The sequence below is a fragment of the Malaclemys terrapin genome, chromosome 11 (genome assembly GCF_027887155.1).
Source record: "Malaclemys terrapin pileata isolate rMalTer1 chromosome 11, rMalTer1.hap1, whole genome shotgun sequence".
In the NCBI taxonomy this organism is placed as follows: Eukaryota; Metazoa; Chordata; order Testudines; family Emydidae; genus Malaclemys; species Malaclemys terrapin.
In genome coordinates, this window is record NC_071515.1 from 9,577,616 (window position 1) to 9,600,831 (window position 23,216).

General features: G+C 41.9%; 1 protein-coding gene across 1 annotated transcript in view; it reads right to left on the minus strand.

The window, feature by feature from the left end:
* The window catches only part of NDUFA10 (NADH:ubiquinone oxidoreductase subunit A10), a 60,061-nt gene that overhangs the window by 23,377 nt on the left and 13,468 nt on the right, over window positions 1-23,216 (minus strand). Inside the window, exons 5-8 of the mRNA XM_054044079.1 lie at window positions 20,038-20,159; window positions 16,898-16,977; window positions 10,163-10,217; window positions 1,281-1,366 (exon numbers count right to left, since the gene is read on the minus strand). Of these exons, the coding sequence (XP_053900054.1) occupies window positions 1,281-1,366; window positions 10,163-10,217; window positions 16,898-16,977; window positions 20,038-20,159 (343 nt within the window). The remainder of the gene's footprint in view (window positions 1-1,280; window positions 1,367-10,162; window positions 10,218-16,897; window positions 16,978-20,037; window positions 20,160-23,216) is intronic.

Consider the following 23,216-nt stretch of genomic DNA (forward strand, 5'->3'; position numbering starts at 1 on the left):
ATAGCTATGACTCCACCATCTCCCTTTCCGACAACTGACAGAGCCTGGAACCAGCCCTCCACACTCAGGCAGAACTCCCACTGAAGTCAGTGAAAGCACTCCTTGAGTAGGAAGGGCACCAAGGGGACCAAAGTTAGTCAGCAAAGCAGTCAATCCCCTGCTCCTATCTCAGCATACATGCACTGGATCTCTCTTCGGACAAATGGAATGTCCAGGCAGTTAATTGGATCTGTCAGGTACTCTTTGCACTAGTATCAATGCCTCCCACACTACTGAAGAGCTTAATGTAGATATTCACTGACAATCTAGCCTAAAAAGAAGGATCCCATTGACAGATTATTTCAGTAAGGTCTTCTCTCTTCTGATTCTATCTCTATTGATCCAGTTAAACAGAAACCTTTTAAAAAATGTCCTGAAAGAGCAATATTCTAAAATCTTTGAATGACAAAACCTGCAATATTCTAAAACACAGATTAGGATTAATTAAGGCTCTTTATCTAGGATTATTTACTGGAAAAACAGTATTGAGTAACTGTGTTCCTGTCAACCATCCAAGATGGCATAAGTTGCATTTCTTCTCCTACATTCCCTTTAGATTCCTTGTTGGTTGCTCTCCCTGAATAGCAGAGATCTGAAAACGGAAATGGAAGTGCAGCACACAAGGGCTTAACAGGGCTCCCTCCCCACCCCCAAACCTTTAAGATTGGCTCTGTTATAATTTAACAGCAACATATCTCAGCAAGCTTTAGTATACCATCACCTCCCAACAAAAGGGGACAGTGAAAGATACAGGGTAGCTAACTGCACATTACAGCATTTGTTTTTTAAGGCTCTCATTGTGGTACGGTTACTGTTTGGGGACAAGAGTACTTACACTGATATAACTTGCACATTAAACACAATTTCCCAAAGCTCAAAAAGCCACAGTTCGTGGCAAAACTCTTATATTATGAAATAAGCATAGGATTCTGTGGTTTAGGGACTGATTAATGGGGTATGGAGCCTTCATCTGTGGGTCTCTGGCTGAATCTAGTTCAAGTTGGTAGTAACCAAAGAGCCACCACCATCTGATGTCCGGCTTACTAAAAGTTGGTGGTCCCCAAACCAGACCAGTGGCAACCACCCTCTCACAAAAGCCTACCTACACCATGGAATTCTACTATCATTGTTTACCTCTGACAGACAATGTATAAAACTAAGTCTTGGTGCATATATGCTTTAAGTAAAAGACAATAAAAGTTTCCCCTCGGCGGCAACCTTGAATAGGATTAGTTACTTACTAAAGCCTCAAGTGATGGAGACTAACATCATTTTGTTCCAGCCAAGGTCCCTTATCAAACTTCAGATACTCAATATCTTCAATTACCTGAAAGAGAGGCATACATTACAATTACAAGAGTTTATCAAAATTACTATCCTCAGTCAAGAAAAATAAAAGTCAGTCAAGCAAACAATACATACAACTAAACAACAAAACCATCCCAATAGGTGACTTGCTATCACCTTCCAACAATAATGCAAAATGTTAGTAACGATCACAGGTTCAGAACAGCCCAAAGGCAGTAACTGAAGTCCTTGAGGAACTCTTGCTGAGTTCACTTACTGATGCTTTACGTCCCTATGAAGGGCTAGGTGGGGAATACTTAGGGTGGCGGTAGGAGCTTTGTTTGTGCTGCTCTCAAAACACTCCAAAGTGACTGGCTAGGATGTTGACTAGATGCACACGTGGTCCAGACTGCAGCTGTTACACAGAGGCATCCCTTAAGGGAGGCTCTATTAATGGAGATTTTCTATGTCCTAGTAAGGAGGAGAGGATGGAAGATGATAAAATACGGGTAGGATCTGATGAGAAACAGTGAAATGAAAAAGAGGCCCATTCAATTACATTATGTAATGCAGGGGTGGCCAACCTGAGCCTGAGAAAGAGCCAGAATTTACTAATGTACACTGCCAAAGAGCCACAGTAATAAGTCAGCTCCCCACCAGCTCTTTCCCCAACCCCCCCCTCCCAGTGCCTCCCCCTCCCTCCCTACACAGCTGTTTCGTGGCATGTAGGAGGCTCTGAGGGTGAGCAGGGAGGACTGAGGGCACTGCAGGCTCAGGGGAGGGGGCAGGAAGGGGTGGAGTGGGGGCAGGGCCTGTGGCAGAGCCAGGGGTTGAGCAGTGAGCACCCCACAGCACATTGGAAAGTTGGCGCCTGTAGCTCCAGCTCCGGAGTCAGTGCCTAGTATAGGCAAGGACCTGCATATTCACTTCTGAAGAGCCGCATGTGGCTCCGGAGCCACAGGTTGGCCACCCCTGATGTAATGGCAGACAGCTAAAAAATAACAATTTTTTTTAAGTGCTTATATACCAATGCCAGAAGTCTAAATAATAAGATGGGAGAACTAGAGTACCTCATATTAAATGAGATATTGATATAATAGACATCACAGAAATTTGGTGGAATGAGGATAATCAATGAGATACAGTAATACCAAGGTACAAAATATATCAGAAGGACAAAACAGGTCATGCTGATGGGGGAGTGGAACTATATGTGGGAAAAAAAAGCATAGAATCAAATGAAGTCAAAATCTTAAATGAACCAAACTGTACGACAGAATCTCTATGGATAGTAATTCCATGCTTGAATAAGAAGAATATAGCAGCAGAGATATATTATTGACCACCTGACTAGGATGGTGACAGTGACAGTGAAATGCTCAGGGAGATTAGAGAGGCTATACAAATAAAAAACTCAGTAATAACGGAGGATTTCCACTATCCCCACATACACCGGGTACATGTCACCTCAGGATGGGATGCAGAGATAAAGTTTGACACCTTAAATGACTGCTTCCTGGAGCAGCTAGTCCTGGAACCCACAAGCGGAAAGTCAATTATTGATTTAGTCTTAAGTGCAGCACAGGATCTGGTCCAAGAGGTGAATATAGCTGGACCGCTTGGTAATAGTGACCATAATATAATCAAATTTAACATCTCTGTAGCAGGGAAAACACCACAGCAGACCAACACTGCAGCATTTAATTTCAGAAAGGGGGACTACACAAAAATGTGGAAGTTAGTTAAACAAGGGACATTGTGAAGGCCAAGACTATAACAGGATTCAAAAAGGAACTAGATAAGTTCATGGAGGAGAGGTCCATCAATGGCTATTAGCCAGGATGGGCAGGGATGGTGTCCCTAGCCTGTGTTTGCTAGAAGCTGGGAATGGGTGACTGGGGATGGATCACTTGATGATTACCTGTTCTGTTCATTCCCTCTGGGGCACCTGGCATTGGCCACTGTTGGAAGACAGGATACTAGGCTAGGTGGACCTTTAGTCTGATCCAGTCTGGCCATTCTTATGTTCTTATGAGGTGAGGATTAACAGCTGGAGAAAAATTGGAGGCTGCAGTGAAGAGGGTAGTTCCTAAGAGGTCTTCCAGGAAGACCCTTTAGATAAGTGGCTCTCAACCTTTCCAGAGTACTGTACCCCTTTCAAGAATCTGATTTGTCTTGCATACCCCCAAGTTTCACCTCACTTAAAAACTACTTGCTTACAAAATCAGACAAAAATACAAACGTGTCACAGCACAATATTATTGAAAAACGGCTTGCTTTCTCATTTTTATCATATAATTATAAAATAAATCAATTGGAATATAAATATTATATTTAAATTTCAGTGTACAGTATATAGAGAAGTATAAACATGTCATTGTCTGTATGAAATTTTAGTTGTACTGACTTTGCTAGTGCTTTTTATGTAGCCTGTTATAAAACTAGGCAAATATCTAGATGAGTTGATGTACCAACTGGTAGACCTCTGCGTCCCCACAAGGGTACATGCACCCCTGACTGAGAACCATTGCTTTAGATGAAACAGTTAGCAATACATCTACAAGGACAGAACCTGAGCGGGTGTAATTGTTATAGCTCCACTGACTTGAAGGGATCGATAATCTACAGCAGCAGAGGTTCCAGTCCACTTGTATTTATCTATTTACTGACACTTACTTATTTACACACACAACAGACATTTCTATTCTACGCTACATAGTATGACACACTATGTCCATATGAGCTGTATGGTAATCACTTCCCTGTATCTCACAGAGCATCAAATGCTTCTTGGCATTTAAACAGAAAGGGGTGGCAAAGGTATCCATTGTTTATATTACAAAAGGCTCTATTACCTAAACAATTCTGCTTTGTTCCTCATGTTAAGTAGGAACAAGAGTTAATTTACACAGGTATGACTAACTGAATGATCATCATTACTTTGAGCATTGTAGTGAACGTTTCTCTTAAGACCATCTAGTTTGATGTAAACTTATAAACAGATGGTTGATGTGCGATAGTCTCAAAACCTGACAGAATCTAAAGAAAACCCTGAACCCTCTATGCCCACTGTTGACCTGTTTAATCAGATCAGGATTAAACAAAGACTGTGAATGGCTATCCAACTACAGAAGCAGTTTCTCCTCCCTTGGTGTTCACACCTCAACTGCTAGCAGAGCACCTCACCCTCCCTGATTGAACTAACCTCGTTATCTCCATACTGATTTATACCTGCCTCTGGAAATTTCCATTACTTGCATCTGATGAAGTGGGCATTCACCCACGAAAGCTTATGCTCCAATACTTCTGTTAGTCTTAAAGGTGCCACAGGACCCTCTGTTGCTTTTTACAGATTCAGACTAACATGGCTACCCCTCTGATACTTGACACTGTTGATCTGTTACTAACTGCAATAGTGGCAAGATAAGGGGCTAATTAACTGTGCCAAAGTCTACAATGTCTATGATTTATAAAGCATGTACCTTAGCATTATATAATATCCTATTTTTCACTGTCTTTGATTTCACTAAATATTTCTTGGGGAATGGTATGGCAAGTTAGTTTAAATGCCCCTTCTTTATTCTTAATTTTAGATTCCAAATACTCACTTGACAAATGTGAAAGCAATTATTTTTCATGCCGAAAATGGCTGGCGAAAGAGCTCTCGCATTTTAATTTCTAAAAACATCATGAATCAGCATGTGTGAAATCAATCAGTATTCTAATCAGTTGCATTTACTCAAGTGACTGTGGGAAAGAGCATCTTTTCAGCAGCTTCTTATCCGTAACACATCATTGTTTTACTGTGGGTGGGTGACAGTGTGCATGTGCATGTATATGTATTTTTTGTCTACAGAATCTATAGACTATAAATGATTTTGTCTGTCTTCCATCAGTTTTTAAGGAAAATTTCACTTTGATGGGAAATAACCTCAAAAAGGGAAAATATAGCATAAGTTCCTTGTAAGCAAAATTAATACCCATGTTTGTGGTTCCCACTTGGCATCGAACTTGCTAAATTGTATGCTATTCTTGCAGTCCGTGACTGAAAATAATAAATTCCTACTCTACTCCAGATCTGCTCAAATCCAAAATAAACATGGGCGTGACATGGGTCATAAACACACTCCCTGGCCATGTACTGTGATGATGTAATACTGCTGGCCCGGAGGAATATCTGCTTGAGCAATAAGACCTTTAGGCTACTTTAAACCCCGATTTACAGGATTAAAATAAAATTGTCAGCAATGGGATTTGCTAAAAGTTACCAGGAAGGAATAGAAGGTAAGTAATCTTTTCTCCTAAATCCTCTCCACTTCCCTATTGAGCCTGGGCCTACCCCCTGTGACTATCCCCCTAGCCCTACAACACGGGATCATCTTTTGATTCCTCCCACACAACCAGGTCCTGTCAAATCTTGCTGTATCTTCCTCAGCAACATATTAAAAATCCAACTGTTTCTTTCATCAACACCCTGATTATTTCCTCTCGTTTATTACAGCTGCCTCCTCCCTTGCATATCTGAACATCTCTCCTTAGTGCGCCCAAAATGAAGCATCGAACATGTTATTCCTTGCCTGTTGATCTGACCACATCACAATCCTTCTTGAATTACTTCACTTGCACCACATTGTCCAACACTTCAGATCTAAGAGATTTTTCTTTTGCTTTTAAGGGTCATACACAAATCTGCTCCTGCATCTGACCTCCTCTTATATTCTCCAGCCCCACCTCCATCAATGACATCTACCTTGTTACCCTATTAATCTCAATATTACCTTTTTTATACTGCTCTACGGGTGCTCTCCCCATTGTGGCTCACTAAGGGTTTGTCTAAATTGGCATTTTGTCGTCAAAACTTTTGTTGTTCAGGGGTGTTAAAAAACACATCCCCAAACGACAAAAGTTTCACCGACGAAAAGCACCGGTGCGAACAGCGCTTTGTCAGCAGTTCTAAGCAAGCTTTCAATGATAGCTATTACACATCTTTATCTCTATAATAATTATTTTGACAATCATTTAATAACCACTGACATGAGACGCAAGTCATTGCTTAGAAATGTGTGTTCTGGGGAAATGGTTAACACACTCCATTATCATATGCACACTGAAACAACCAGCCCTGTTTGTGATTTTGAAATCAAGCTGCCTGACAAGTCCCTCAACCAACCTCTTAAATCAGATTTTCTTAATTAGCCTTTGCTTATTCAGTGTTACGGAATCTGGTTACAACACAGTAGTACCCAACACACATCTGTATTACCAACATAAAATGGACTAAAATGTGCAGCAAAACTAAAATGCTGCAGCCCAGCTTTGTGCTAAAAAATTAAAAATTTTCTGCTCTGACCTGAAAGGGGGCGGGGCTGGCTGAGGGGCACACAGCGTCTGGCAGCCTGCTGGAGCACTCCTGCCACCAGGGGGCTGATGAGTGCGGCAGGGGGCAAGAGAGTGGGCTCTGGGCAGGTTTGGGGGAGAGAGGTGTTCTGGGCAGTGAGGGGTGGGAGGCGCTAGGAACTAGGGGTTTGTGATGGTGCTGCAGCACCCCAATGTTTTAGGCTGCCTGGCCCCAAAGCTCTGCTCTTGGCCCCTCTGTGGAGAGGTCTCTGGGCGAGGGCAGGGGGGCCACTCGGCATAGGGGAGTGGGGGGGGGGGGATTTGAGGGGAGAGCTGTGGTTCTCAACCTGCGGCCCACAATGATAAACAGGTTGAGAACCACTGCTCTACACAGCATGAGGTAACTAGGTTCCCCAACTCAAGATTTTAATAGAGTTGACAGGACATAAATAATGCTACCAAAACCAATCAATAAGAGAGGGGAGATTGGACTAAATTATTAGACTTTACCATCTGGATTAAATAGTTAAACATGCATCACATGGGATGAGGTTTCATTTGACACTTTTTTCCCCATGAGAGGCAGCTAAAACCCTAGGCTGCAATACCTGCGAATTAGATACATCTACCAATTGGAGGTAGGTATTACATCATATGTCTCCCATTCTCTGCCTTGTACTGCTCCTGGTCAAAACACAAACCCATCTCATTCTGCAATTCAGAAAGTAGAATTTATACACATATTACCTAACATGAATTGATAGGAATTACAGAGATGATTCCAACAGAAATTGGGTGGCACAAAGATTTTTCTGCTGCTGACAGAGTCTATTCAGCTACAGTTCACAATTAGTTTTCTCTGGAGATTCCAAAGACAATTGATTTCAGGATTTCCATATTTCATTTGTATCCTGATGCTGCATTGTCATTATCAATGAGCGAGGCACAAAGGTTTTAAAGCCGTTTAACATTGAAAGGCAAAAATCCAGTATAAAAACTTCACAAAGGTAGCAATATGGTAGCTAGGTTAGGAGCCTCTTTTGCTATTAACTGCCGATCTACATTTAAATATGTTCAGTTAAGCATCTCGTTGCAGACCAGGTGGAGAAGAGGAACTCAAGATCATCGTATGGGGAAGTAAGAACTGGCAGCATGGTATTAATATACCAACCTGAATGCTATAAAAATCACTCCCAAGGCAAATTTAGGTGTGCTGCTCATCATAGAAAAACACTCTAAAATTACTACCCAGCACTGAAAAACAATGCTTTTATTACATAAGATTTGCGTAACTTTGCAGTCTGTGCAAAGACCTGTGGAAAAGCTATTTTCACAGCTAAAACAAAATCAGTTCGGCATCCCCCAGTTGTACAGAGGTGGAAAATAGATGTATACTTGGATCTGAGTGTTGCATTGAATTCAAATGTACATCCCATTACATCCAGGTTCTTATAGCCCACTCCTTACAAAAATGCACCACTTTTCATTAAAAATAAAATCAGAGTAATGAACTGATCCAACATGAATTCACAGTGATAAATTTTTGTTGATATTTTCAGCCTTATCAAGAGGCAGAATTCTGAAAATTACAAAGCTACAACTTTGCTTTGCTGTCTGATTGCTCAACAACAAAATTCACATCTGCCTCACATCCTTGAAGTACACTGTCACCATTAGAAAGTCACCAATCTCTTATGAGGCTTCATTTTTGATCAGAACAAGACATAGCATAATGGAATATTATGGTTGAACTTGCCCATGTTAACTACTTAACCCTTTTGTTTAACCATTTCTGGACTGGTCCTCAAATGTGTTTATTTACCTACTGATCACCAAACGGAAGGCGGGCTTTCCACAGCAGCAGGAAATTCATGAAAGTTATGAGATGCCTGAATTCTTCTACTTTTAGGGGTGTGCCTATACTGCACCTGGGGTGGCATTTCCCAGCATGGCTAGACAGAAATACGCAACCTCTATTTGAGCTAGAGTGCTAAAAATAGCAATGTGGCCAAAGCACCACAAATACGCACGCAGGTGGTCAGGCAGGTTTGTACTCAGGTATTTGGCACAAGCCGCTGTGGCCACATGGCTATTCTTAGAGCATTAGCTCAAGCGGAGCTGGTGAGTGTCTGTCTACCCATGCTGAAAAACACAACCTCAGCTGCTGCATAGACATACCCTAAGGGTGAAGGAGCAAAATCCTTTTCACATGATGGCAGAAACTGTATTATTAACATGTATGTTTATGTACAGCTGTTGTCAGCAGGGATTTTAGCACATTTTCTAAGACCAATATGCATCCCTGTGTCTAATTTATTATCAAATGTTGATAAAAACCTCCCAACTCCACATTTGCCATGGAAACCTGGATAGAACATTCCCCACCCCCGATGCATCAACAGAGCTGTTCCTGAGACGGTTTCATCCGTAGCAAAGTCTGGGTTTAACTAGGAGGATTACTTTGCTAGTAGATCCCTGAACTAATTAGGTCCCCATCTCCCTCAGGAGGTCACCATTCTGTAAATCCTCTCTTCCCAATCCTCCTCTTTCAGAAGTAAGCAACATGTTACCATGCAGGGGTCTGGGACTGATCTCTCGGGCTATGCAATCAGCCCTGGGAAAGATTCTTTGCACCTCTCTTTCTCTAGCAGATGAAAGGAGTTAAGTGATGTAGATCTTAGGAGCTGTGCAGAACCTTATCACTTGTATAAAATTTGATTGTACTTTTAAGGAGTTGTGTACTGAAAATGAAAGATGATCCTTTGATGAGGGATCAAATTACTACAAAAACTTTTCCAAAGCTATAGAAGACAGTGAGCAGGAATTAGAAACTAGCCACAACTGTAGATACAAACCAACAAACAAGAGGTGAAAGGCCTTAATTATCCCATTATGAATCCTCTACAACCTTCTCCGACTTCTCCCCACATTGTGACCAAGTGGACTGCATTTTTCCAGAATAAAGTCACAGAGAATCAACCCCAGGCTAATCAAATTGGAGACTGTAAACTGGCCTATTATCCTGCAGTTTGGCTGATTCTCCCCAAGTCCACACTGGTCTGCACCAATCCATTTGGAGAGAAGAACTGCAATTCACAGATACCATATGCAACGGTCGATACAGATCAAGTGACTGGCCTTTTAGCAGTCTCAACATTTGTAGTTGCATGACTACCTTCCAGCAGTTGGCTCTTACAGTTATCACAAACATTTTTCTCAGATCGAAGAATCCGTGGGATGGTAAAGGGAGTCAAACTTTAGATCCACTAGTAGTTTTCTAGCAAAGTAATAAAATAACTTAATATTCCCTTTAATTTTTAAAAGAAACTAGTTCCAAGACTAGAGTGGATTATTTTATGTTGCTGTTATTCTAAAAGACATGACTAAATTGCAAATCCAAGATTAACTACAAAAGATGGTCAGGACAATGCATTTCAAAAAAACAGATTTCCTTAATCAAAGCTTAATGATATCTACTCCATGCAGCAAGCTCTTTTACCTTCTCTACATCCTGTGCCTCGCTCGCTGTGTACCGCAAAACCTCAGAGGTCTCACTACAAAGAAAAGAAATAATAATAAAATTACTGGATATAGCTACCTTGCCCCCCCAGAAAAAAAAGACCCCAATTATTCATGATGAAATGAAATTAAGATGTAATACATCAAGATAAATGGAATAATTTCAAATTAAGATTTTTTTTGTGGAGGAGTTATTTAGAGAAGTTGTTGCTCCTTGTATTGCTCAATGTTTCTTTCCTGCAATGAAAACGTTAAAAACTCCAAATGTCAGAATTAACTGAAAACTATCTAAGTACAGCTGAATCTAAGAGTTTGCTAATATGAGACTTGTCCTAATTATGCACTTCTGCTCCTATTCAGTCCAGACAACCACTCTTCAAACTATTAGCAGCTGTCTGACCCAAAATTCAGTGAGAGTCTTGCATTTTACTATAACCACTACATTTGTGGATTATTTCTGGAGAGGATTAAATTGTTTATCTTTATTTACCAAGATAAAAGGTAACAAACAATATGACATTAAAGCTGGGTCCATATTTATGGATGGAAAAATGCCCACAAAACAGACTGTAAAGCACCCTGGCTCAAGGACCATCTTTCTGTGTTTGTACAGAACCTAGCACAATCGGGTCTGGTGCCTAACTGGCACTTCTGGGCACTACCGCAATAGAAGTAACAAACTTGGTTCCATTCACTTCTGTGATTCACAAACACTTTTTGCAGTACTGTAACTCCACGCTCGTCCCCCAGTTCCTCCCAAGTAAACCCCTGTGAATTCAAAAGACACCCTTGTGCTTTTTACAGGAGCAAATAGCAATCTTGGACGCTTTTATTTTTCTTCTAGGTTCTTTAAAGATGGAAGTTCACAGCCCAGGCAATTTTTAAGTACAGCATTTTATTTAATTTGCAGCTAAAGAAAGTTCTGAGAAAAATCATCTTTTGCTTAGCAGAACAACCTGCAAGTCCAAAGTGGAAATAAAACCTGGCAATCTGAAGCCTACTGCCGGCAGCAGTCATCTTACCAGTAAGTGACAATTCAGGACAGCAGCAGCGTGGAGGCCAAAACCAGCTTGAAGCCTGAGTTAATAGTGGTCCATCCAGACAGCTTTGTTAATAAGAAACATATGCCCTTTATTCTAAAGGATCCCAAAGCACGTCACCGCACCACTGATACACAGTCAGTTACTGGCTAGAGAGCCACTGCCCATGGCACTTTAATGTTTAAAGAGTTTCCTGGTTACAAGAAGGGATTTCATTATTTTGTTCTTTTTACTCATCTGGTGCAATAACGATGGTTCTTCAAGACGTGTGTCCTTATGGGTGTTCCACAACCCACCCTCCACCCCTCTACTTTGGAGTTCTTGTCAAGGATTCTGTGGTTAAGAAAGAACTAAAGGGAGTTCGCCTGCACGCGCTGGTTAACCTCATTTCGGGGCACGAGAGGAGACAGAGCACATGCAGGCTGAACAGACTCCGATACCAAAGTTCTCTGATCAGCAGCGCAAGGACGCAAGCACACCTACAATGGAGCACCCACAGGGACGCTACTCGAAGAAGAAGCTGTAGGATTCTTGAAATCCTCAATTCTAACATTCATCTCCCTACAGTCAACTGGCAGAGGAACAAAACTGCCTTGCTTTTTCCTCCCCAAAAGGGGACTGTTGTCACAATACAGCACAGATGTTTGCATCTTCAGTTTCAAGTTTCACTGAACAAAGGATAGTGGGTTGTTTTGACCAAATACAGAGTTCTAAACTGGCAATTGCATTATAGAGTGGATCAAGCCACTTGATACTTGGCAGCTTTCACAAAGAGGAAGCAGCTGCTCAGTGACAGCAGAATTAGATATGAAGATTAAGAACAGATTTGCAATTTTAGGCTTCTGGCCAGGAAACGACCACCAAAAGGATTGAAGTGAAGTGGTCTGTTCAACATGATGAAGAAAGTACCTATCCCGGCATTAGTCGTTTATGAGACTATCAGATGATGCACGAACAGGTTCTGGTATCTCCAGTAGGACATCAACCTCCTGTTTTCATCTAACACAAACTATTGATGAATTCCATTGTTGTGTGAAACTTAAGTGTCATACATGTTAAAACTTTTAACATCATAGGGGCAGATGTGTCCTCCTTTGAAACTGAGTACAAACTTCAGTTTGACAGGCTGTTATAAACCCATACACTGGAGATGCCATGCAGAGTGATTGCTTAACAAGTGTATTAAACCACATACAGATGAAGAGTTGAAATCACAGCAGGACAAGCTAGACCAGGACTTAACCTGAATGAAATAACAACGTGGTATGTTTCAGGGGCTCGATTTGATCCAAAGAACAAGCAACAGTTTTCTCCTCACTGGTGAATTAAAACAATTCTACCCTCAGGGATGGGAGTCCTAAGTTTCCCACCCTTTCTCTTCAGCCTTTAGTTCCAACTTTGTCCCGACAGCTGTGCGCTAGCTGCTTATCAATGGGGGTGAACTCGCCAAGGGAGGCAGCTGACCTTAGCTGCATCAACATCTCAAGCCCCAGATGACAGACAGGCTTCAAGACGACGACATGAAATTATTCAGTTCAATTGCTGGCAGCACAATTACCCTGATTTATCTTGGGAGTTGCAGCAAGAAAACAAGAGGAGATGGACCATACACCTTAAGGTTTGTTCTGACTTGCATCAATGAGACTAGATAACCAAATGTATACACAAGCCAACCAGTGTTCCCTCTAATTTTTCCCATGCACATGTGGAATGAATTTTGGTATGTGCATCAATATGGAGGTGATGCGTCACACATCAACTCCATATTGATACTCATACCAAAATTCATGTGGTGGGGGTGGGGCCGAGGGGTTCAGAGTGTAGGAGAGGGGCTCAGGGATGGAGCAGAAGATTAGGGTGGAGGTGGGGGGGTGAGGGCTCCTGTTTGGGGCCAGAGATGAGGGGATCAGGGCTGGGGTGCGGAGCTGGGGCTACAGCTGGGGGTGTGGGCTCTGGGGTGGGGCCAGGGATGAGGGGTTTAGGGTGCCCGCTGCCTGGGGGCTACGGCAGAGAGAAAGGACTCCTCCCAGAACACTATAGATAAGCCTACCTAAGTAGATGTGTCTAGGTCAATAGAAGAATTTTTCTGTCAAACTAGTTACCGCTGCTCAGAGACAGATTAGCTACGGTGATGGAAAAACCCCTTCCGTCAATGTAGGAAGCATCTACACTACAGAGTCATAACTGCAGCACCATAACTGCCGCTACAGCACCTGTAGTGTAGAAATGGCCTATGTTAATTGCCCCAAAGACTCGTACTTTCATGCAAATTTAGCCCACAAGATAGACCCATCAAAATCAAAACTCTCCTATAAGAACTGGAATGGGGACACATTGAAATGGTCTCCATGGTATTGCTCAGAGCTGCCATACTGTAATCTCAAATTCAGTTCCTAGGTCCTTCCTTCAAGGACAACTAGATCAACTAAAGAGTTCCACAAGATCAACTAAAGAGTCTTTTCTGGCCACAGAAGACTGCTCAGAAAGTGGTTGCCACATGGGATAGGAGGATAGAGAGTTAAAGCAAGAGATGGATGTGAAAATCCCCCTGAATTATTTTATCATCAGTTGTCCAAAAAAATAAAAAATTAAACAGACAACTACAGAGCTACCACATGAGTAGATTCGGGGGGGGGGGGGGGGGGGGGGGGGGGGGGGGAAGGAGAGAGAGGAAGCAAGTATTCTCTCCAAACAAATCTGACAGGTGATCATATTAGGACACCTCCGCTCCTCCTCATCTTGCAATGCCCCTTCCCCTACAAACACAGACAACAATAAAGACACCACTCTAGGAAAGTGCTCTCTTCACCTCTATAGGCTGTCCACAATATCTTGTCAACTGGATAAGCAGCCAAGATGCTAATGCCAAATGCCCACAGTACATCACTAGAAGAGAGGCAAGGAAGACATCTCTCATAGTTGGAATAAAGAGGACAGCAATCTCTGATCCTGGGATTTATTCCTTGCTTTATCATTGACATACTGTTTGGTTGTGAGCAAGCCAGAAACTCTTTGCACTATTGTGCACCCTTCTGTAAAATGCAATAATACTTCTCCACCCAGCTGTGGAATCGTGAGGCTGTTTATAATGTGCTCTGAGATACTAAGACGAAAAGCACTGAATTATGGACTTGGGTCCATAAACCTTGTAATATATTCAATGCTGCTACCATATAGGAATTTGAGTTCAGTCTAGAAATCCAGTTGAGTTACAATCCAAGTGACCATTAGCAACTACTCTGCCCCCCAAAAATAAATTTATGCTTTTAGAAAGCCAGTGGAACCTAAAAGTTCAAATAAAGTCTTTCATCTTTCTTAAGCCCATTGAAGCAAGTCTAAGGGGAAAAACAGTTCAAGAGAGAGTTGGTAGTTTTTCAAAGACACGTTATTAAGGGCACAAGAGTGAACTATCCCACTGAGTAGGAAAGATCGGAAGTATGGCAAGAGACCATGAGATCTTCAACGATCTGAAACTCAGAAAAGAGTCCTACAAAAAGTGGAAACTAGGTCAAATTACAAAGGATGAATATAAACAAATAGCACAAGTATGTAGGGACAAAATTAGAAAAACCAAGGCACAAAATGAGATTAAACTAGCTAGAGACAAACGGTAACAAGAAAACATTCTACAAATGCTACAGAAGCAAGAGGTAGACCAAGGACAGCATAGCCCTGTTACTCACGGGGGGGGGGGGGGGGGGAGAACAGTAACAGAAAATGTGGAAATGGCAGAAGTGCTAAATGACATTTTTGTTTCAGTTTTCACCAAAAAGGTTAGTAGCAATTGGACGTCTAACATAGTGAATGCCAGTGAAAATGAGGTAGGATCAGAGGCTGAAATAGGGAAAGAACAAGTTAAAAATTACTTAGACAAGTTAGATGTCTTCAAATCACCAGGGCCTGATGAAATACATCCTAGAATACTCAAAGAGCTGACTTAGGAGATACCTGAGCCATTAGCGATTATCTTCTAAAAATCATGGAAGACGGGAGAGATTCCAGAGGACTGGAAAAGGGCAAATATAGTCTCTATCTATAAAAAGAGAAATAAGGACAACCCGGGGAATTACAGACCTGTCAGCTTAAACTCTGTACCCGGAATGGTAATGGAGCAAAAAAAATTAAGCAATCAATTTGCAAACATCTAAAAGATAATAAGGTGATAAGTAACAGTCAGCATGGATTTGTCAAGAACAAATCATGTCAAACCAACCTAATAGCATTCTTTGACAGGTCATGTGGTAACAAAGCATGGGGATGGAGGGAAGTGGTAGATGTGGTATATCTTGACTTTAGTAAGGCTACTGATACTGTCTGATGTGACCTTCTCATAAACAAACTAGGAGAATATTATCTAGATGGAGCTACTAAAAGATGGGTGCATAACTGGTTGGAAAACCGCTCCAAGAGATTAGTTATCAGTGGTTCACAGTCATGCTGAAAGGGCATATCGAGTGGGGTCCCACAGGGATCAGTTCTGGGTCTGATTCTGTTCAATACAGTCATCAATGATTTAGATAATGGCATAAAGAACACAGTTAAAAAGTTTGTGGATGATACCAAGCTGGGTGGGGCTGCAAGTGCTTTGGAGGATAAGATTAAAATTCATAATGATCTGGACAAAATGGAGAAATAGTCTGAAATAAACAGGATGAAATTCAATAAGGACAAATACAAAGTATGCTACTTAAGAAGGAACAGTCAGTCAGTTGCACACATACAAAATTGAAATGACTGCCTCGGAAGGAGTACTGCAGAAAGGGATCTGGGGGTCATAGTGGCTCACAATATGAGTCAACAATGTAACACTGTTGCAAAAAAGCAAACATCATTCTAGGATGTATTAGCAGGAGTGCTGTAAGCAAGATACAAGAAGTAATTCTTCTGCTCTACTCCGTGCTGATTAGGCCTCAACTGGAGTATTGTGTCCAGTTCTGGGTGCCACATTTCAGAAAAGATGTGGACAAACTGGAAATAGTTCAGAGAAGATTGACTAAAGGTCTAGAAAACATGACCTATGAAGGAAGGCTGAAAAAATTGGGTTTGTTTAATCTGGAGAAGAGAAGACAGAGGGGAAATAACCTTTTATGTACTTGAAAATTGTTGTTGTTACAAGGAAGAGGGGGGGGGGGGAGGGAATTGTTCTCCTTAACCTCTGAGGATAGGACAAGAAGCAATGGGCTTAAATTGCAGCAAGGGCAGTTGGACGTTAGGAAAAACTTCCTAACTGTCAGGGTAGTTAAGTACTGGAATAAATTGCCTAGAGAGGTTGTGGAATCTCCATTATTAGAGATTTTTAAGAGCAGGTTCGACAAACACCTGTCGGGGTGATGTAGTTAATATTTAGGCCTGCCATGAGTGTAAGGGGCTGGACTAGATGACCTCTCGAAGTCCCTTCCAGTCCTATGATTCTATGATGTTGGTAGCCAGAGTTCCTTGACATGAAGGGTAACTGCAGTGAATAATTTCAAAGGGTAAATTTCAGCACTAGCATAGGGACCCAACTGTGTAGGTGCATAACTTACTACATCCAGAGTTAAATATGGTAACAAAACACAAGGAGGATTTTTACATACAAGCAGTTTGAATCAAGTGTACGTGTGGCGAGTCTAGCTCTACATGCACAAATAGTTTTGCATAAATATTTGTCACATAAAATGGCTTTAGCTGCTAACCTGATCTCTGGCAGGAAAGATTTCTTGTAGACATCTTCAATGCTCTGGAGGTAGGCAGGAGACACCTTTTTCTCATGGGGCTAAACACAAAGAAAACAAAACGCTGTGAAACGTGGGTGTTTGTTTTCTTTTTACACTGGTACAGATGCCAGAGATCCCAAGTAGAAGCCACGGCTCCCACACCATCTGTTGAAGCACAGCTCCTGTATTAAACAGCCAAACAATCATTTACATCCACATGCATTTATGAAGACTTCAAAATTACAAGTAACATATGGAGTATTTGGGATTACAGAATATTGTATTAACATATCGAACACTACATATGTGGCAAACGGAATAAGCTGCAGCTGCTGTAGAATCATAGCTTTTCACTGTACTTTTCCGTATGTTCTCCATAAAGCTGAATGTATTTGTTTTGCAATTCTTTTAATAACGATATGGATGAATAGGAGTCTCTTGGTACAGAAGAGAGTCTGGAAAGACAGAAAAAGGCAAGTACTGCTGAAGAATGCACAAAGAGACACTTCTCTACCAGACTGAGATGAAAGGTGGAAGAATCTCAATTTTTCTAAGCTTACACAGAGTTACCAACCAAGAACAGGCTCCAGACAGATTAATTTCCAAACAGATGACTAATCATACTCACCTGCACATTTAAGGAAGTTATGTATAGTCAGCTGGTTTAAAAAAAAAAAAAAAAAAAAAAAAGGATTGCCCACATTGACCCTTTCAGCAAGTTAATCAGAATGGGCCAACTAACCATCATTTCTTCTCTTGAGGATTGATTAGGACGTGCGTGATTACAGCGTGCACCCCAGATATAATCCTCCCTAATTTTTAGGCAGACAGATGAGCATCAGTGCACTCAATACAAAGCCGAAGAACTTTTTCTTATAAGTGGACTGCAAATCTACTATCAAGGGGTTACCCATCAACGGCAAGCATCAGTTACTCTATATAGCTCTTTCATCACATTTCCTGAGTGCATGGTTCATCACGATTTCCTGCTTCCCTTAAGAGCAGATCTGTTCTGCTCTTTCCCTACCCATTTGCAGCCTGATCCTGCCTGTGAGGTACAGAATGCCCTCACCTGCATGTCAGAGATCGTGTGCAGCACCTCGGGGAATCAGGCTCCTCAGTTAGTTGAGCACACAGAGGTACTTTTCTATTCCAAGCCTCTAATTACTGTTCAGTCAATGCCAACTACAAGCCATTAATGTAAACAGACAGAAGAGATCCAGACTGCTGCTATCAAACAAGGATGTATTAATAAATACATTCACCCTTCAAGGCCTCTACCCCTGAGAAATGTTATTGTAGGAGCAGTTTGTGCCAGAATAAAAAGGACTGCAAGGTCAAGGAGACCAGTTCTATTTTCCCCAAGATAAGCTGAGGGAGGTAAAAATTAGAAAACCTCTCATGGGACTTCATAAGTATTCAAAAAAGCAGCTTAATTTAAACGGAGTAGCTTTCCTCTAGTTAAGAAACAGCCCATTATTACTGGTGCATAAAGTAAGATCCTGTTTTTTAAACAAAAGGGTAACGTTCAGTCATGGTTTGAATATCTGTCAGGCATTTTACTATATTAAAGAACTGCAAGACTGTGATATACAAAGCAACTCAGGCCAGTGACAAACCTATCTTAGCAGAATGTTATCACAGTGAAGTTACAGAAAACTGCCTATGTTTCCCCCCGCTGCCCCCCACTACATATACACCTTTCCTGGACAATGGTCAACTTTGCTTTGACACGAGCACAGCAATTTCCAAGTCTGTCACCAAAGCTCCCTCTCAGATATTCTAACATACACAAAAGGGCTTTGGAAAACAGATGTGGTCAAATGTTTGTAGATATCTGAATAAAAGGCTTTTTTTTATTGTTATTATTATTATTATTAATTAGACTTCTCATGGTTAAATTCCTCACTCAGATCCAATTTCCTGTAACCTTTGAACAAGGTGCAGGGTAAACATCATTTGGCTCTTGTAGCACATCTGGGAACAGTTACCGATACATGGCCCAATACCATTGGGGAGGGAGGGGGGAGGAAAACTAGTTCAGATTATCTGTTAAATGAAAACACTCCACAGCTCTCCTGCTCTCAGACTGTGTTACTGACCCAATTTACTAGAACCATTAGAGGGGTAATTTTAAAACATGTTGTTACAGAATACCAGAAGTCAAAGCATTCAAGAAAACTGTTATTCTTCTTTCAGTACCATACGTTAACAAAAGGCAGATTCTCTCTCGTCTCCCACAGAACTATTCTACTTTTAGAAGACTTTGAAAAGAAAAGGGAGAACACCCTTGAGTTTCACAGAATATCCCAGTTTCAGGAGAGTTCAGGCACCACAATTTGAGACTAGGAAGTGAAATCATTTCTATGTTACAATGAATAATTGAAATAATAGCCAAGTCTCTGTGTACTCTGCAATGAGCTGGACTTAAGAACCAGCCTCTGGTTTCTGCAGCATGTGGAAACCTCTATGGCAATTTCATTTAAATATAAAAAAAGATTTTACTGAATCAAAGATGAAAGTTAATAGCAATCAGTACAGTAGCCTTCATGTTATTTATCTGAATACCAAGTTCCGTTCGTTTTACACTGATCACATGCTGACAATATATAACTGCACGCTAAGGGTTGCCAGAAGGGGAGGCTGCAGTTGAGTGGAGAGGCTGCTAAGACGTTTGGGATAAGCCCAGTCAGAGCAGGATGTTTGTACTAAAAATGATTAGCAGTGAAGGCCAGGATTTCCAATAGAAGTCAGGCATCTAATTCCCTGGGCTCCTTGGAAAATTCCAGCCAAAAGAGTTTGCAATGCACACATTTTAACAGTCAACCAACTTTCTATGGCAGCAGTAGAGCCCCGTGGAGATAGTCAGAGCTGACACGTCAGGCTAAGTGCATGCTCAGGAAGACAGAACCTCATTGATGGGACCCCAAACATTTCTGAAGGTTTTCTTCACAAGAGGATGACACACAATTTTAAAAAAAAGAAACTTGAGATTCTGGAGCACAGTTCTGCAGCAGAGGGACAGACTCTGCAATAAGTTCCACAGCTGCATGATTCATGCACAAGGCCCTGATCATGACATTTTAACACAAAAAAAGTAAGCTAACAGCTAGAATTACCTTTCCTTTCTCTTGGATCCTTTTCTGTATCTCTGAGACTGGTACATCAATATAGATCACCAAATGAGGTGGCAGGAATTCACAGATACTGATGCCTTTGACTTCATTATAATGATCAACACCTGAAAAAAACAAAACAAGAGCATGGAATTCCTTAATTGGAGAATACAGATGGTTACGTATCTCTATATATGTAATGAAGCTCAAGAACAAACAACAGAAAAAAAAACAGTTTAATTTTGATCACCATCATCCCACCCACCAGGTAAATGATCAATACAGCCTCTTGAAAGGATTCTGTCAGCATTTATAACTGCATTTCATTTTCAGAGAAGTCTGTCTGCTCAGCAGAAGTGTTTATGAAATCTTATCTCCCTGCAAAGATTTCAGCCGGAATACACAGTTCAGGTTGGGTTTTTCCCCCAGGCAAAGAGATTTAACAAATTTAAAGCCGAAAGAGCCTTATAAAAATAGAAAATAAGCAACAAATATTAATCAGCATGCATCTGACGAAGTGGGTATTCATCCACAAAAGCTTATGCTCCAATACATCTGTTAGTCTTAAAAGTGCCACAGGACACACTGTTTTTTTTACAGATCCAGACTAACACAGGTACCCTCTGATACTTGACAACAAATATTAGTCTTTCATATGCCACTATTACATTATAGGGTAGTTTACTTCTGACTTAAATGTTGCCGGATTCACTGAGGTCACTGTTATTAACAGGAAGAGTCTCAGCCTAACAAGCCACAAATCCCAGTTCCCTTTAATTATTTTGCATTAGCCCTTTTGCCTCCAACCTTCCCTCCTTTCATGAACTTGCAGAAAAGTGACCCTTCCCCCAACCTGCACAGGTAGGTTCTTATAGAAACAGCAGAGAGCAAGGGCAGAGGCAGCTGTAGACACTGTCTGAAGGCAGCAGGCTGCTACTTCCAATAGCCACAGTATGAGGAGAGCTGCACCCACTGAGAACATGGCAGCGGGGCAAAAGGGATTCTAGAGAGAATCATGGGTTCTCAGGAGTCTAGGGAAGAAAAGGAGGAATAACCACGTCATGTCACTCCACAAAAAACCCATCCTATCCCATCTTAAAGAAATCTGAGGGGAAGCGTGAGAGGCACATCTGTGCTCCCACAATACACACACACACACACACACACACACACACACCAGAAAGGGACGTCTCGGAGGAAGGGAAATATTGTTGGGGTGCCCAGCATCTGAGTGCACTGAGCTGTGAGCCTAGTGCTCCCTCCCACTACAGTCTGTGGAGCCCCCAGACTTTACTACAGTGGTTCTCAACTTATTACACATTATTGGCTGCATATGCAACCCACAATGTGTTACCTGGGCGGCAGGGCCGGCCGGCTGCCCCGGATCCTGGAGTTTGTGGGGCTGGGCGGCTGCCCAGACCCCAACCCAGCTGTGCTGGGGCAGCCTGGTCCACTCTGCGCCAGGCAGGAGGGAACCTCTAGGACCCCAGCATATGGGCCGGCCTTCAGCACACAGCTGAGCTGGTCTGCAGCTTTGAGCTAATCGGGCAGCATGCAGTCCACAGGCCATGGGTTGAGAACCGCTGCTCTACTGCTACTTTCCCAACAGCTCTGTGCAATCTCATCAGGAAAGAAGTTAACCTGGATAATCACCACCAGGTCTAAGCACCTGAGCTAGCTTAATCCAGGTGTAAGCATTCCCACAAAGCCATACGGTACCCTCAGAGTTTCTACACTTGCCCGTGCAGGTCTGGGAGCATAGCCCAGGGTTCATTGTGCAAAGCAGCTTTAGGGTTCTTTCCCAGGCAATTGTGGGAAAATCTCTCTGTACCTTGCAAAGAATTGTGGGAAGGCATGGGACTTCTATCTACACTTGCCTGCATCCGCAGCAAAATTGGTGGATTCCAGCCAGAGTTGAAGTGGAACCTGGGCTCTAATGCACAGCCTCAGTCAAGTAAATTAGCCTGGGATTAAAGCACCTCCAAACCTGTTTTTTCTGCGTGGATGATGGAGTGGAGGATGACTAGTTAAAACCCAGATTCAGCTTCCAGTAAAGAAAGACCCTCTGGGTATGTCTACACTGCAATTAAACACCCGCGGCTGGCCTGGGTCAGCTGACTCAGGCTGGGGGGGGGCTCAGACTACAGCACTGTTTAACTGTAGTGTAGATGTTCAGGCTCGGGCTGGAATCTGGGCTCTGGGACCCTCCCCCTTCGCTCAAACCATGACCGAGGTCTCTGAGCACAACCAGAAATAACCATCCATGAACAGATTTCTATGAATATCTTTTCTTCTGTAGTAGCTTTTTCAACTGTAGCGTAGAATGCCTCTGTTAAATTTATCTTTAGTGCGTTTTCAATAAAGTCAGGGGAAATTAAGGGTGAATTTGGCTACATATATTTTATTGTGTTCTAATCCAAATAGTTGGAGAGCTTTCCAGATTTGTAAGATGATCTTTAGCACCACTGATAAAACACTGTCACTGTCTTTACTGGGATGTCCATATTTATGGTTAGTACAGTATATGTTGTTTGAGGATATCAGTATTGCTGGATGTTTCATAACAGATTAGTTGCTTTCTATAAAAGAAGATTTATGCACAAGGGTGTGTTCCTAAACAAGATGTTATTGTTCTAAGGTTCCTGAGCTGTTTGCATGAACACCACAGTAGGTTGTGACGAACTTTCTATTGTAAGCCTTATTTTGACACACACCTCTCTCCACAAAATTCTTCCAAAGAAATCCATTCTGCGTGAAATTTCTCCTCTGTGGTTGTGACACTAAGCACCCAGTATTCACACCTTACACGCTATTGTATGCCTTGTGAGGTATCCATATTGCATAATATGCCATATTGCATAATATGCCTTGTGAGGTATCACTTTGTATCATGTATGTATGTGGTGGGTATAAAGAGATATGGACACATGTAGGAATGTTAACTAAAATATTTTTAAGACAAATATGTAAGGTAAGTTGTTAAATGGGTCAATCCTAAGCTATGGACTTGGCTACACTTGCAAGTTGGAGCGCATTAAAGCAGTCCCGGTCACCCTAACTCACGACCCGTCCACACTGGCAAGGCACTTAGAGCGCCTGGACTCTGCAGCTGGAGCGCTCCTGGTAATCCACCTCCATGAGAAGCATAACGCTTGCTGCGCCTCGGCTGAAACTCCCCAGAG